We start from the raw sequence: 12,593 nt of genomic DNA, 5'->3' as shown, positions 1-12,593 counted from the left end.
AAAATCTTGAAATCATGCTTCATAAATGAACCCAGTACAGAATGTCGTAACATATTCCTTAGAATAGAAAAGGGACGAAAAACAAAACAAGTTCAAATTTTGGAAACAAAAAAAACTGGAATTGCTTATTCCGCCAATTTTCTCGGCAATGAAACAGAAAATAAAAGTTGATTGTCGAATTAAGGCGGTCAAAGGAATTGATAGACAGACAGCAATGCATCTAAATCTATTTTGCTAATTACAGGACATCAAACTCATTGATCAAAACTAAAATGGGCACACTAGAAACGTGGGTGGAAACGAGAAAATTTATCTTAAACTTTTAGATGTGCTTAAAATTGAGGGCAGCCTAAGCAGGATGGGGAGATAAATAAATTTAATTTTTATTTTAATATCATAAAACACACTAAATATATATATTTTTTATTTTAAAAGTCGTATATATATATATATATATATATATATATATATATATATATATATATATGTGTGTGTGTGTGACATACCAGATTAGAAGAGACAAATCTTTAATTTAAATCAACGGAAAAACATAATTGATGTAACATTCAATCTTATAACTTTCTATTTAAAATAATTAAATATTTTTTATAATTTTTAAATAGGTTTTATATGAATTTTAATAATATTTTCGATTTTTTTAATTTATTAATATTTTTATTTTAAATGATAAATGACTTCTTACATAAATTTCGGTTGAAATCACTTTATGACATTCTCTCAACTAAGGAGATAAATATTGTACCTCATTCGGGTCTCTTTCACAAGTTACGTCTCTGCTATCACTCCTCTGCCTATCAAAACTTTTGGAGGAACTCATCTACCGATCGAAGCTGTCGGAGTCACATATCCTCTGATCATCCACAATAATTTGAGATGATCTGTGATAGGTTGACGTGATTTGTCAAATTTAAATCTATTATCAAACAGTCATATCAATTCACCCTATCAACTTACGAGTAATTGTCATGATCCTAGACTTGACAAATATTAAGAAGAGTCATTTTATAAATCCCTCTTTCAATTAGACATCACTTGTAATCCTCGACTTATCACTCTCAACATGATCATTGACAACGACTCTTCATTCAAATCAAAATGAATAAAATACCTATAACAATCACAACCTATATCTTAAATCAAAATAATAATTAGTCGATACCTCTAATATTAAATTAGACCATAAGAATCTATAGCACTTGTTTGATTCATAAACTTTATAAAATTTTACATTTTAAATAATTAAAAATATATAAAGAAATGATTTATGAGAATAATATTTATTTAAAAATTAATCATGATAATAATATCTAAATTAATATATATTTTTTTAAAATGATATATTTTAACTGATGATAAAGACGTGGATTGCAATATGAACCTGCTATTAAAAGTAATAATATTTAATCGTTTAATTCTTTTTTATTTTAATTATTTTATATTATCTAAATTATTAATTAATTGTTATTTTTATTTTTCTCATGTTTTAATGAACTCTTTTATTTTATAATCTTAATTCATTTTAAAAAATAGTTCATATAATTTGTATCTATAATAATTTAATGTGTAGTTTAAGCAACCATTAGTTTTTCATAAAAAATGATATATTTAGAATATATAAATGATACGATACTATTTTATAATTTTTAATATTTAAAAATTCAACCAAACAGAAACCTTTAATAAAAGAATATTTTATAAATTTTAATAATTAGATAATTTAATAAAAAAATACCTTCTAATAATAGATTATTATGTATTTTATCTTAATTTTTAAATAGATATTATTATAATAATAATAAAATTGCCTATTTCTGGTTCCGCAACACTAGTCGTCTAGAATTTCATTGACCTTTTACAACTTTTTTTTTCTCTGATAAAACAATCGCAATAACAAAAAAATCAAATCGATGTCCTTAGCCTTTTAAATTCAGTCACTTTCTCCATTTTCCTTCCCGTTCAAGCCACCCCGACCGCCGTGAATCCTCCCAAAATGACGAAATTACCCTTGCGAATCCCAATCTTCCTCCTCCTCTCCATCATTTCCTCCACCACCGCCGAGATCAAAACCCTAACCATTACCTCCGACTCCCGCCCCATGATCCTCTTCGAGAAATTCGGCTTCACGCACAATGGATTCGTATCCGTCTCCGTGTCCTCCGTCGCCGTCACTTCCTCCGCCAATGACCCCAACCCCGACGCTTCCCGCCTCGGCTTCTTCCTCATGTCCGAAGAAGCTCTCCTCCAAGTCCTCCTCGAGATTCAACAAAATTCTCACTTCTGCGTCCTCGATTCTCGCTACATCCAGCACCTGTTCACCTTCGCCGATCTCTCCCCACCTCCGCTCTCGCGTTTCAACCGCACTTACCCCGTTTCTTCCCCCAACGAATACTCCCTCTTTTTCTCCAATTGCGCCCCCCAAACCCGCATTTCGATGAACGTCCGCACCGAAATCTACAACCTCGACCGCAACGGTTCGAAAGATTACCTCTCCGCGGGTCTAACCCACCTCCCTTCCCTTTACACCGTCTTCTCGATCTTCTACTTGGTCTTCTTGGGGTATTGGATCTACGTTTGTTATACCAATAAGCGATCCGTACACCGGATCCATTTATTGATGTTCGGATTGCTTTTATTCAAAGCATTGAATCTGATATGCGCCGCCGAAGATAAGCATTTCGTTAAGGTCACCGGAACTCCTCACGGTTGGGATGTTTTGTTCTATATTTTTCAATTTATCCGCGTCGTTTTACTTTTCACCGTCATCATTTTGATCGGCACCGGTTGGTCGTTTTTGAAACCATTTTTACAAGAAAGGGAGAAGAAGGTTTTGATGATCGTGATTCCGCTCCAAGTTTTTGCAAATATTGCTTCGGTTGTGATCGGAGAAACCGGGCCATTCATTAAAGATTGGGTGACATGGAATCAGCTGTTTCTGCTGGTTGATATCATCTGCTGCTGCGCCATTATCTTCCCGATTGTTTGGTCGATTCGATCATTGAGGGAAACCTCGAAAACCGATGGCAAGGCTGCCAGGAATTTGGCGAAGTTGACACTGTTTAGGCAGTTTTACATTGTGGTGATCGGGTATTTGTATTTCACAAGAATTGTGGTGTTTGCTTTGAGGACGATCGCCGCTTACAAGTATCAATGGGTTAGTAATGCGGCGGAGGAGACAGCTAGTTTTGCATTTTATTTGGTTATGTTTTACATGTTTAGGCCGGTGGAGAAAAATGAATACTTTATTCTTGACGATGAAGATGAAGAGGCTGCTGAAATTGCTCTCAGAGATGAAGAATTCGAGCTCTGAAATACAGGGGCTGCTGGAACGAGAATTCACACGAGGGTATGGGATTAGTTCGAGGTTGGTTCTTAGTGAATTTTACGGATACAAAGCTGCTGCTCTTCTCTTGTTCTTAGTATGTTTAACTTGTTGCTGAAATTTGAATATGTTTTGATTGTTATTATATTTCTACCTCCTGTTCTTATTATGTTTAACTTGTGACTGAAATCTGTATTTCTTACTGCTTAATGAGTTTCTCTTAGCTGGTTGAAATTTAAAAACAAGCGTTCAAGTTTCTTCTTCTGTGCGATGCTAGAGATTTATGTGAATTATATTAAGATTTAGATGCATCTAATGAAATGCTATGTCCAAAATATTGGTTTGATGCTGGCTTGAGGTGTTTTTCACTTCTCTGATAATGTAAATTTGTCAATTTCTCATCTTTATAAGGTATTATCCGACTATCTGTTTAGAATTTTTCTTAGTCTATCGGCAATGCGCGCACACTGTAGAAGCTGCTCTAATCTGATTCCACTAAGTAGGTTCTTTGGATTATTGTCTTGAACTATTATTGTTAGTCGATGTTTGGAGTATATTTTGGTTTGATGCGTGCAAGTCAATTGAACCAGCGTTTTGCTGTTTCAACTTTTGACCTTTTCATTTATGTATTTGCAATCGGTCATCTCAGCAATTTGAATGGTAATGCCTTGTGTTTGTTTGTTTCTTCTTGGCAGTGCTCAGCTTGAATTTATGTATATTTTGTGGTTAAACTTAGAATTAAGTCTGCCTAATGAGTAATTATTCTTTTGATTTGGCGTATTGCGTTCAACCAATTAGCAACGAAGTGGGGATAAAAGTTGTCAAAATGCACTGGTAATTGTCAGCTTTTTTATTAAATGAATTCCTTCCAAGTTCCATGATTAAATTCAAATATGATTAACCATAATAGTCAACACTTTGAACATGTCCAACCTGAAATACAAACCAACATCATCAAGCACTTTGAATTTTAAACAATTTAAACCTAAGTCATCAAAATCAGATTAGTCGAAATTGAACTTTAGGTTGACGAAAAATATTTTCTTGAAAAAAATGTGTTCGAAAGAAACAAAGTAATTCTTCTTAGAGATCATATATTTGAGCACCAATGATCGCAGTAATGTGATTAAATGTTCATTGTTAAATGGTTGATAGTATTTAGAACAATACTATTTTATAATATCTTTAGCTTAAAAAAAAGTTATTTCAAACAATAAAATATTCTTTTATTAAAAGATATTTTTGAATTTTTTTATTTAAAATGATAATTTTTAAAAGCATGTATTTTAAATTAGAGTAAAAAATACGTGTTAATAAGATTAAAGTAGTTTTATAGTGTTCTGTTTTTTTTTTTTTTTGAAAGTTATAAGCAGGGATTTAAGGTTAGCATGTGATCCGTTGAATAAATATAATTTTTATTAATGAAATGAACTGATTTCTAAAGTTAAATGTTTTTCAATGATTTTTTTTTTTTAAGTTTTTAGGGAGGAAAGCTCGTTCATTTGATTTTACAAGGGATACTCATCTATTATTATGAATGAGTAATAAGATGTATAAGTTTACAACCCACGTCACATACCGCAGTGTATTAACAAAACAGAGTATCGAAAAAGATTACGTGTAAATTTATCTTTATTATGAAAATATCAACAAGTGTAAGAATTTATTTAAAATTAATCACTTGTTAAAATTTAATTTATACTTAATAGAATTATAATGAAATTATATTTTTTTATTAAAAACAATAATTAATTTAAATAATTTAATTTGTTTAGAGTTAGGATTTTTAAGTTATATAAGTTCAATCAGCCATCAACATTAGTCATTGCCAGTGATCACCTATTTTAACTTCTAATTATGAATTCTTTTAGAATTCATCTCATCTTTTCATTTTATTCTAAATAGTCCTTTTCCCTTTAACTTCCATTCAAGCTTCAATTAACATAATTAAAAAATTTCAGCATTTAATTTCCAACCCAATAACTCAACAATTCTACTATTACCACTTATGTCACTAACTTTCTCATTATTTGTTATTTTAATACTCAAAACTTTTCTAACTTCCTAAAATAATTTCACATTCTAACATCAAATTCATCACTCTAACATTTACTTCCACCATAGTACTTCATTGTATTGAACAATTACAAATCAACCCTATAACTTTTTAAAATTATCGAATAGGTCTCTCAACTTCAACAAAATTCCAAAATGATCCCAAAATTTTTCTAAGGACTGTAGAATCCTTCCTACCTCATTTCCAACCCATACATAATTTTTCTCACTTCCTAAAGCTTAGGCCGAATGTTAGGGGAGCAGGTTTCTTGATTTTTCACTTGATTTTAATTTGATTCAAGCATGAAATCAACCTCTATTCTACATTTCAAAACTTCTACAATCAAACCCCTAATCTAATTTCATCAAATTAAAAACTTTTCCAAATTAGGGTTTAGGCTAAAAATCATTAGTAGCTTTTATAGGTGGTTTAGATCATCGCATAAGCTTGGAAATAATTATACAACATCAATCACATCTAAATTCATTGTCAATTCATGAAACTCTAACATGAACATAAACCCTAAAATTTAAGATCTTAGTATTCAAGCAAGATTAGCATGCAATAATGATACCAAATGATAGAGCTCTTTGAATAGAACATTTTTTCTATTTTACGATTTAACCCAAAAATCAAAGAAAAATACTTAAAAATGAAAAATAAAATTTATCTTACCTTTAGTTATGAGAGCGCATGAAATGAAAGTTGAAGAAGACTTGATTTCCATGAAATTTCTAATTAATTTCATGTGCATTTATTATTTATTAAGCTTAAATTAATTTAAAATTAATGTAATAGAAAATAATAATTTTACTATTAATAAAACTTAATAATTACATCCATACCAAACCAATGTTATTTATCGTCTTTTCAAAATCAAAGATGAATAAATTAATTCACCTTTTACAGCTTTACCCATGCATTTTCCTAAAAAATTTAATCTTACCACTTTTCATCTACCGATTCAAATTAAACATGAAAATAAATTTTCAATCCAATGATCTATATTATTTCCCATCATTTTAAAATATAGACATATTTCTAAGCTTAATTTAATATCTTTCAATTTTCTCATAATTTCTATTCGATCCAATTTACCGAATTTTTACCAAACTTTAATATTTAAAAGATTTTAACACAAATTTCAGATCAATAATTTGATTCCCACAAAAACGTCAAGAAGGTGAAATTCAACTATTCATTTGGGGTCACAATACATAACTTCTATAAATCACACTTTTGGTCCCCTTAACTTTTGAAAATTACTACTTTGGTCCCTAAAGTTTTCCAAACTTTATAATTTAGCTACTAAACTTTCAAAATTTACATTTTGGTCACTAACCAAAATTTTGGGTATTACATTTCTCCACCAGCCTTTCCATCAATAGGAGCTTCCTGAAAAAAAGGAGGGCATACAGAAATCAGTATCTCAGACAGCACCTTCAAAAATACTTGAATTCGCCCAAATTTGTCAGGAAAACAAACAAGGCCTTACCGGCTCAAGGTTTACCTTGCCATTCTCCTGTGATAAAGAATTAGAAGAAGGATTTGAAAACCTGGAAAGACCAGAAAATATTAAATTTCAATTTCAAGGGTTAAAGCTGTCCAATAAAGATTTCTGGAGACAATTATATATCTAAAAAATGTAGGGAACAGTTCTTCAGCATTGGAACATACCTGATTGCCCTTGCTTTTCTTTTTTCTTCCTCAACTGAATCAGGTTTGGAATATGGTGCAAATCTGGCAAGACGACCTTTCTTCTTCGCATCCTCATCAGTAGCTGTAGAGGGTGCAGCAATCCCAAACCTGAGAACCACGAAAATAAAATAAAACTAACTAATAAATACAGCTGCAATCTAGAATATCACTGGGTAAAGGTGGTATGGAATAAAAACCTCTCTGCCCTAGCCTTTCTCCTCAATTTCTCTGATTGCTTAGATGCTTCTGATCCATTTGTGCTCGGTGCAGTGCCGAACCTACAATATTATTGTACTGCAATCAGTAAGTTACAAACACATGGAGAAGTCGAGAAATGGTGTTCATCATCAACAACTGCACCTTTACCATCAAGAAATCTCTTCCAGTATAATAGAAAAAGGAGTCATGAGATTTCTCTTTAATCAAATACAAGTAGATATCTAACGTAATATTTACTTCATCCTGCCAAACTTTCCCAGGGTCCAATCCAAACACGCAGACATGTTTAGTAAGGTAACTAGGTAAGATTATGATGGGTTGAACTAATCTCTTGAGAAATAATGGATAAATTGGCTAAATTTAAGACAACCATTTTGAGAATTATGAGCTATTAAGAGATCCTAAATAACATAGATCGAGATCTTAAAGTGGAGAAAATTCAAGAGCATTAACCTAAGCTCATCATAAATACAAAAATTGCAGTTAAATAAAATTATTAAAATAGTCATTTTCAGAAATAAATCAAATAAAAGAACAAAAAAATCATTAACACCAGATAAACCCTAACTATTACACAAAGAAAAAGGGGGAAATAAAGATGTTACCTTTCAGCCCTAGAATTACGCTTCTCTTGCTCAGATAACTGGACGGGTACGCCGAATCGCTCAGCTCGTCGAATCTTCTTCTGGACATTGTCGACGGGACCGCCGCTTTCCCCTGCAACCAAGGCCGCAGAAGTCTCGGGGGTCTTCGAATCCTCGCTCTCCTTCACAGAAAGTTCAGCTTCGGGATGAGTGAGATTGCTAGGAGGTTCTGACTTGTCCGTGGAAGGTGATGCGCCGGGCTTCTCGGTGAAAGATGCCATAGGAGTGGTAGGTCGGTAGGGTCGCGTGAGGAATACGAGCTGAAACCTAAGAGCTTTATGGTTTTCAAAGGAAGGAAGAACTAATATATTTCTTTGAAAACAAATGCGGGAAGTCAGAAATGACATACTTTTACTTCATTTATCATTAAAAAATTCTTCGGGGATGAGGATTTGTTTGATTGGAAAAAACAAGACTAATTTCTCGGTCCTTTATTTTGGATAATTAATAGTATAGGTGATGGTGATGAGTTTATACATAAAATTCGAGCTGAAATTTTTAGAAGAAGATACAACAATAATTAGATCCAATTTAATATAAATTTTGAAAATTCATATTTAAAAGTGTTGTAGAAACGAATTTTAGAGTTTAAAAATATTAAATGTTTAATAAAGGCATTATGTTGTAAAATAAAAATATAACATTTAAATTATATTTACAGTTATAAATAAATCATATCAATTTAAAATATAATTATTAGAAAAATAAACTATTGCAAAATAAGGCGTTAACACTGATTGAAAAATATTAAATAAAATATGTAAAAAGGATCGATTATTGTGTCGTGGTGATCCAATGGCTTAGAAATGAATTCGTCCTGATATGTGTAATCGCTACAATTGACGAATGCATCCGAGGTTAGTACGACTATCCAAATTCCATACACCAAAAAAGATGGAATGAACTTTGTGGTATTGTTTTTATCTCAAAACTTATAGCGATACTCCGAATAGATTTTTAAAAATCAAGGAGAGTGTTTCTAAAGCAAACAATTGCTTAAGGATATTTCACTAGGAGTATCATCTGAAATGGAAAAATAAACATAGGGTAAAATGATAAAAGATCTTATAGCAATTACAAAATAATTAATTTTCATAAAAATTACTCTGATGACCATAAATTGTATTAAATATTTTATAACAACTATAAATAGTAAAATAAACTCTGATAAATAATATTCTATCAGAAGGATCTTATCTAAAAATAACATACGAATCGAATTGGACCACGCCAAATAGTTCATATCCAATGTGAAATTCTTTGTATTACTAATAATAATAAATTTAAAAATATTATTATATATGAATTACACCAATTTAAACTATAACAAAATATAAAAACAAATAAAAAATTTAATTATAATACAAATATATTTTATATAACTCAATATTAATATTTTAATATATAAATAATAAATTTATATTTTTAAATTATTAAAATAAATTATTAAAAGTAAATAATTATTTTTTTAAAGAGGTTAGCATTAAATTATTAAAATAAAATATAAATACATAATTAAGTGGAGTCCATATATTAATAAGGGTAACATTATACAATTTGCTTTCAAATGTAAAGTAAAAAATGAAAAAGTTATAAATCATAATTTTTGCGGTTGGTTTAAAATTATCGTTTCCATCGCAACTCTTTTCTCATTTTTTACCCATTTAACATTAATTTTGGGTCAAAATAGACTTTTAAGCTAAAAGTACTTTTAGAAAACTTTATCAAACGGACCGTCAGTGATTTCAGGTTTTAGTAAAAAAAAATTGATGTTTTCGTTTAGAATTTTGTTTCATCAAATTAGGATATTTACAAATGGTAGTATTTATTTTAAAGACTCTCAATCATTTAACAATAAACATTTTAATATTCTCCCGCTTTTGATGCTCGAACTTGAAACCTCTAAGAATAACAATCATTCTTTAAATCACTAAAATAACTTGGTTCATTTAAAAATTTTAAGTTTAAACAATTACATCTACAAGATAAATATATTTATCAGTCTGATAACAAATTCTAAATTTATAATACTTTATAATCATACAAACTATTAAAAAATAAAAACATTTGCAAGCTTTATAATCTTGTTATGCAATTTGTGTAATGAATATTTATCTGGGTAAGCTACGTGCTTAGTACCTAAATTATTAGTTTTTTTTTGCTTTATTACTTAAATTTTTACTTTTTTCAAAACCATATTTAACGTTTAGTTTGTTTCATTTTAGTACTTGTCGTTAAAAACTTAACGCGTTTAATACATAAACTATAAGTTTTGGCCCATTTTAGTACCTAAACTTTCAGGTTTTTCAAAATTAATGTTAAATTTTTTATAAGTACTAAAATTAAACAAAAACTAAACGTTATGCATGATTTAAAAAAAATAAAAGTTAAGGTATAAAAATGGACAAAAATGATAGTTTTCTATTTTACTTATTAGACATTGGCATAGATATTTAATCGATATTTGAAGTTCTCTTTATACGTTATTTTGTTTTTATCGTTACATCAATATTTGATAATCGGATTATAATACTTCATCTATCATTATTCATATTTTAACATTTTAAATAAGTTTTTTAAGATAATACAGGGGGGGGGGGAACATAGATTAGCTCATTGAGCCGTGATCCTCGGCAACTAATGTCGCAACATCATAAGGAACTTCTTGATAAAGCATCACCCTAACCGGTTTCCCATTAGCCATTGAAGCAAGCTTGTCAACCACCTTATTCACCTATCGACAGATATGTCCAACCCTCGAAATCCAACTCCTATTTAAGAGCTCACAAATCAGAAAGACAACAGTGTTCCCACTATCTTCATTGGAGTATCGGTTGATGAGATTTACCGCCATCGCACTATCCGTTTCCACCTCAATTCTTCTTGTTCCTAGGTTCCAAGCATGGAATAAAACATCATGAATCGCCCATAATTCTGCATTCAAAACTGAGCATATACCGAGACTCCGGAAAAATCTAGAAATCCATGTACCATGAGAATCTCTCAGGACTCCCCCAACTGCTGCCATGTTGCACTTTCCTCCCACTACGCCATTAGTATTGGCCTTGACCCAATTCTGGTTTGGCTTTTTTCATCGGACTACTGTAGCCCGCAACAAAGTAGCGTTGCTTGGATTGGTGTTAGCGGCAGCAAGAATTTCGTTCTTCAGTCTTACACTTTGGATTAATAAATCATCACCCTCAACAAAGTTTGGTTGAAAGACAATGTTGCATAGTTTCTTCCTGAATTTCCAATAGATAATAGGGAATAACAAGTCCCAGTGAGCGTTATTCATAAGAAAAGCTCTTTGTCCCTTCATATTAGCTAAAATCCGGACTTTGTTTGGCATCTTCATGAAGACCCCCATTTTATCCGGATCAATTATTCTTCGTCAAATTTGGAAAGCGAAATTACATTGTTGAAGGACATGGATTATATCCTCAACATCAGCATTACATAACGGGCATCTGGTCGTATTAGCAATATGATGTCTGACACGCTCCTCCTTTGTCATAAGTTTACCATGGACGACCATCTAAAGGAAGACTTTCACTCTCTATGGAACCTGTAGATTCCAAATACTTTTCCACACAACACTCTCGTCATTATGCATTGGTGTAGCCAAGCTGTTATAAGCCGACTTCACTATGAATTTATTATTAACTTCCCATCGCCACCTCGGTTTGTCAACTCCAAGAAAAGGATTCGGCGGGATGATAACGTCAATTTTCTGGCAAACCTGATCCAAAACAATACCTCGAAGCTTTTCCGAGTCCCAATTACCAGAAGCAGTGATCATCAATGTGACAGGAATCGGTTGAGGCATGTGGTTGTACAAACAGTGGTTAACAAGTAGCTCTGAATCGTTGAGCCAATTGTCATACCAAAAATCCGTTTCATACCATTACGAATATTCCAGGTAATGATATTCTTGATGTCCTCCCAGATACACATTAAGCCTTTCCACAATCTAGAGCACTTCGGGTGGTTAAGATTATCAGGGATATGACCCCGTCATCGATACTTACACTTAAGGGCTTGTATCCACAATTTATTAGTCTTCAACCAACTGCATTCCAATTTTCATCAGGAATGTCTTATTTTGATGATCTAGATCCTTGAAGCCCAATCCACCTTCCTCCACCGGTTGTTTCACTACATCCCATTTATTCAGAGTAAGGGAGTTAGAGCCGCCGGAAGCGTTCCACACAAATCTTTGGATATGCTTTTCTAAAGTACGAGATTGCATTTCATAGTACGAGATTGTCTGTAAGACAGATTTCACCACCGTAATACAACCGGCCAAAGATAAGGTCTTGGCTACCCAACCCGAGAAGCATTGTTCTACCTTCTCAATAATGTACCTATAAGTAGCAGTTGTGACCCTATCATGCAAAAGTGACACTCCGAGATACTTTCCTAAGTTAGACACTTCTTCAAAACCTAACTCATTAGCTATCATCGTCCTCATGAAAGGATCATGATTTTTTTGAAAAGAAGATATGAGTTTTTGTTGTACTTAGTACTTACACGATGACCAGAGTAAGCACAGAATCCCTCCATAACCTCCTTAAGCACCATCACTTGTTCTCTTGAGGATTCGGTAAAGAGGATGAAATTATCCGCAAAGAAAAGG

At 31.8% G+C, this 12,593-nt stretch overlaps 2 protein-coding genes across 3 annotated transcripts; one reads left to right on the top strand and one right to left on the bottom strand.

Moving 5' to 3' along the window:
* The first annotated feature begins 1,921 nt into the window (after positions 1-1,921).
* LOC120214147 (protein CANDIDATE G-PROTEIN COUPLED RECEPTOR 7-like) lies at positions 1,922-3,597 on the top strand. The gene has a single exon (XM_039212112.1). The coding sequence runs from the start codon at positions 2,012-2,014 to the stop codon at positions 3,326-3,328; it is 1,317 nt and encodes a 438-aa protein (XP_039068043.1). The 5' UTR covers positions 1,922-2,011; the 3' UTR covers positions 3,329-3,597.
* Positions 3,598-6,538: 2,941 nt separating this feature from the next.
* LOC120214089 (protein MODIFIER OF SNC1 11-like) lies at positions 6,539-8,319 on the bottom strand. Of its 2 annotated transcripts, none has more exons than XM_039212073.1 (5): positions 7,919-8,319; positions 7,292-7,372; positions 7,074-7,202; positions 6,892-6,952; positions 6,539-6,791 (listed from the first exon to the last, which is right to left on the bottom strand). In XM_039212073.1, the coding sequence occupies exons 1-5, from the start codon at positions 8,302-8,304 to the stop codon at positions 6,753-6,755; spliced, it is 696 nt and encodes a 231-aa protein (XP_039068004.1). In that variant the 5' UTR covers positions 8,305-8,319; the 3' UTR covers positions 6,539-6,752. The 2 variants fall into 2 exon arrangements, with proteins under 2 accessions (XP_039068004.1, XP_039068005.1); XM_039212074.1 differs by having other exon boundaries at positions 6,907-6,952.
* Between the last annotated feature and the right edge of the window lie 4,274 nt (positions 8,320-12,593).

This window comes from Hibiscus syriacus, unplaced genomic scaffold, assembly GCF_006381635.1.
Source record: "Hibiscus syriacus cultivar Baekdansim isolate YM2019G1 unplaced genomic scaffold, ASM638163v2 tig00110053_pilon, whole genome shotgun sequence".
Classification (NCBI taxonomy): Eukaryota; Viridiplantae; Streptophyta; class Magnoliopsida; order Malvales; family Malvaceae; genus Hibiscus; species Hibiscus syriacus.
This window is presented reverse-complemented; position numbering and strand designations above follow the sequence as displayed.

What these genes read in the sequence shown, in the direction of transcription:
- LOC120214147 (XM_039212112.1), top strand. Translation starts at nt 2,012, where the DNA reads ATGACGAAATTACCCTTGCGAATCCCAATCTTCCTCCTCCTCTCCATC.
- LOC120214089 (XM_039212073.1), bottom strand. Translation starts at nt 8,304, where the DNA reads ATGTCATTTCTGACTTCCCGCATTTGTTTTCAAAGAAATATATTAGTT. An exon ending in CGTAATTCTAGGGCTGAAAG is followed by an intron (nt 7,373 to 7,918) that starts GTAACATCTTTA and finishes ATAATATTGTAG; the next exon opens with GTTCGGCACTGCACCGAGCA. An exon ending in AGAAAAGCAAGGGCAATCAG is followed by an intron (nt 6,953 to 7,073) that starts GTATGTTCCAAT and finishes TGGTCTTTCCAG; the next exon opens with GTTTTCAAATCCTTCTTCTA.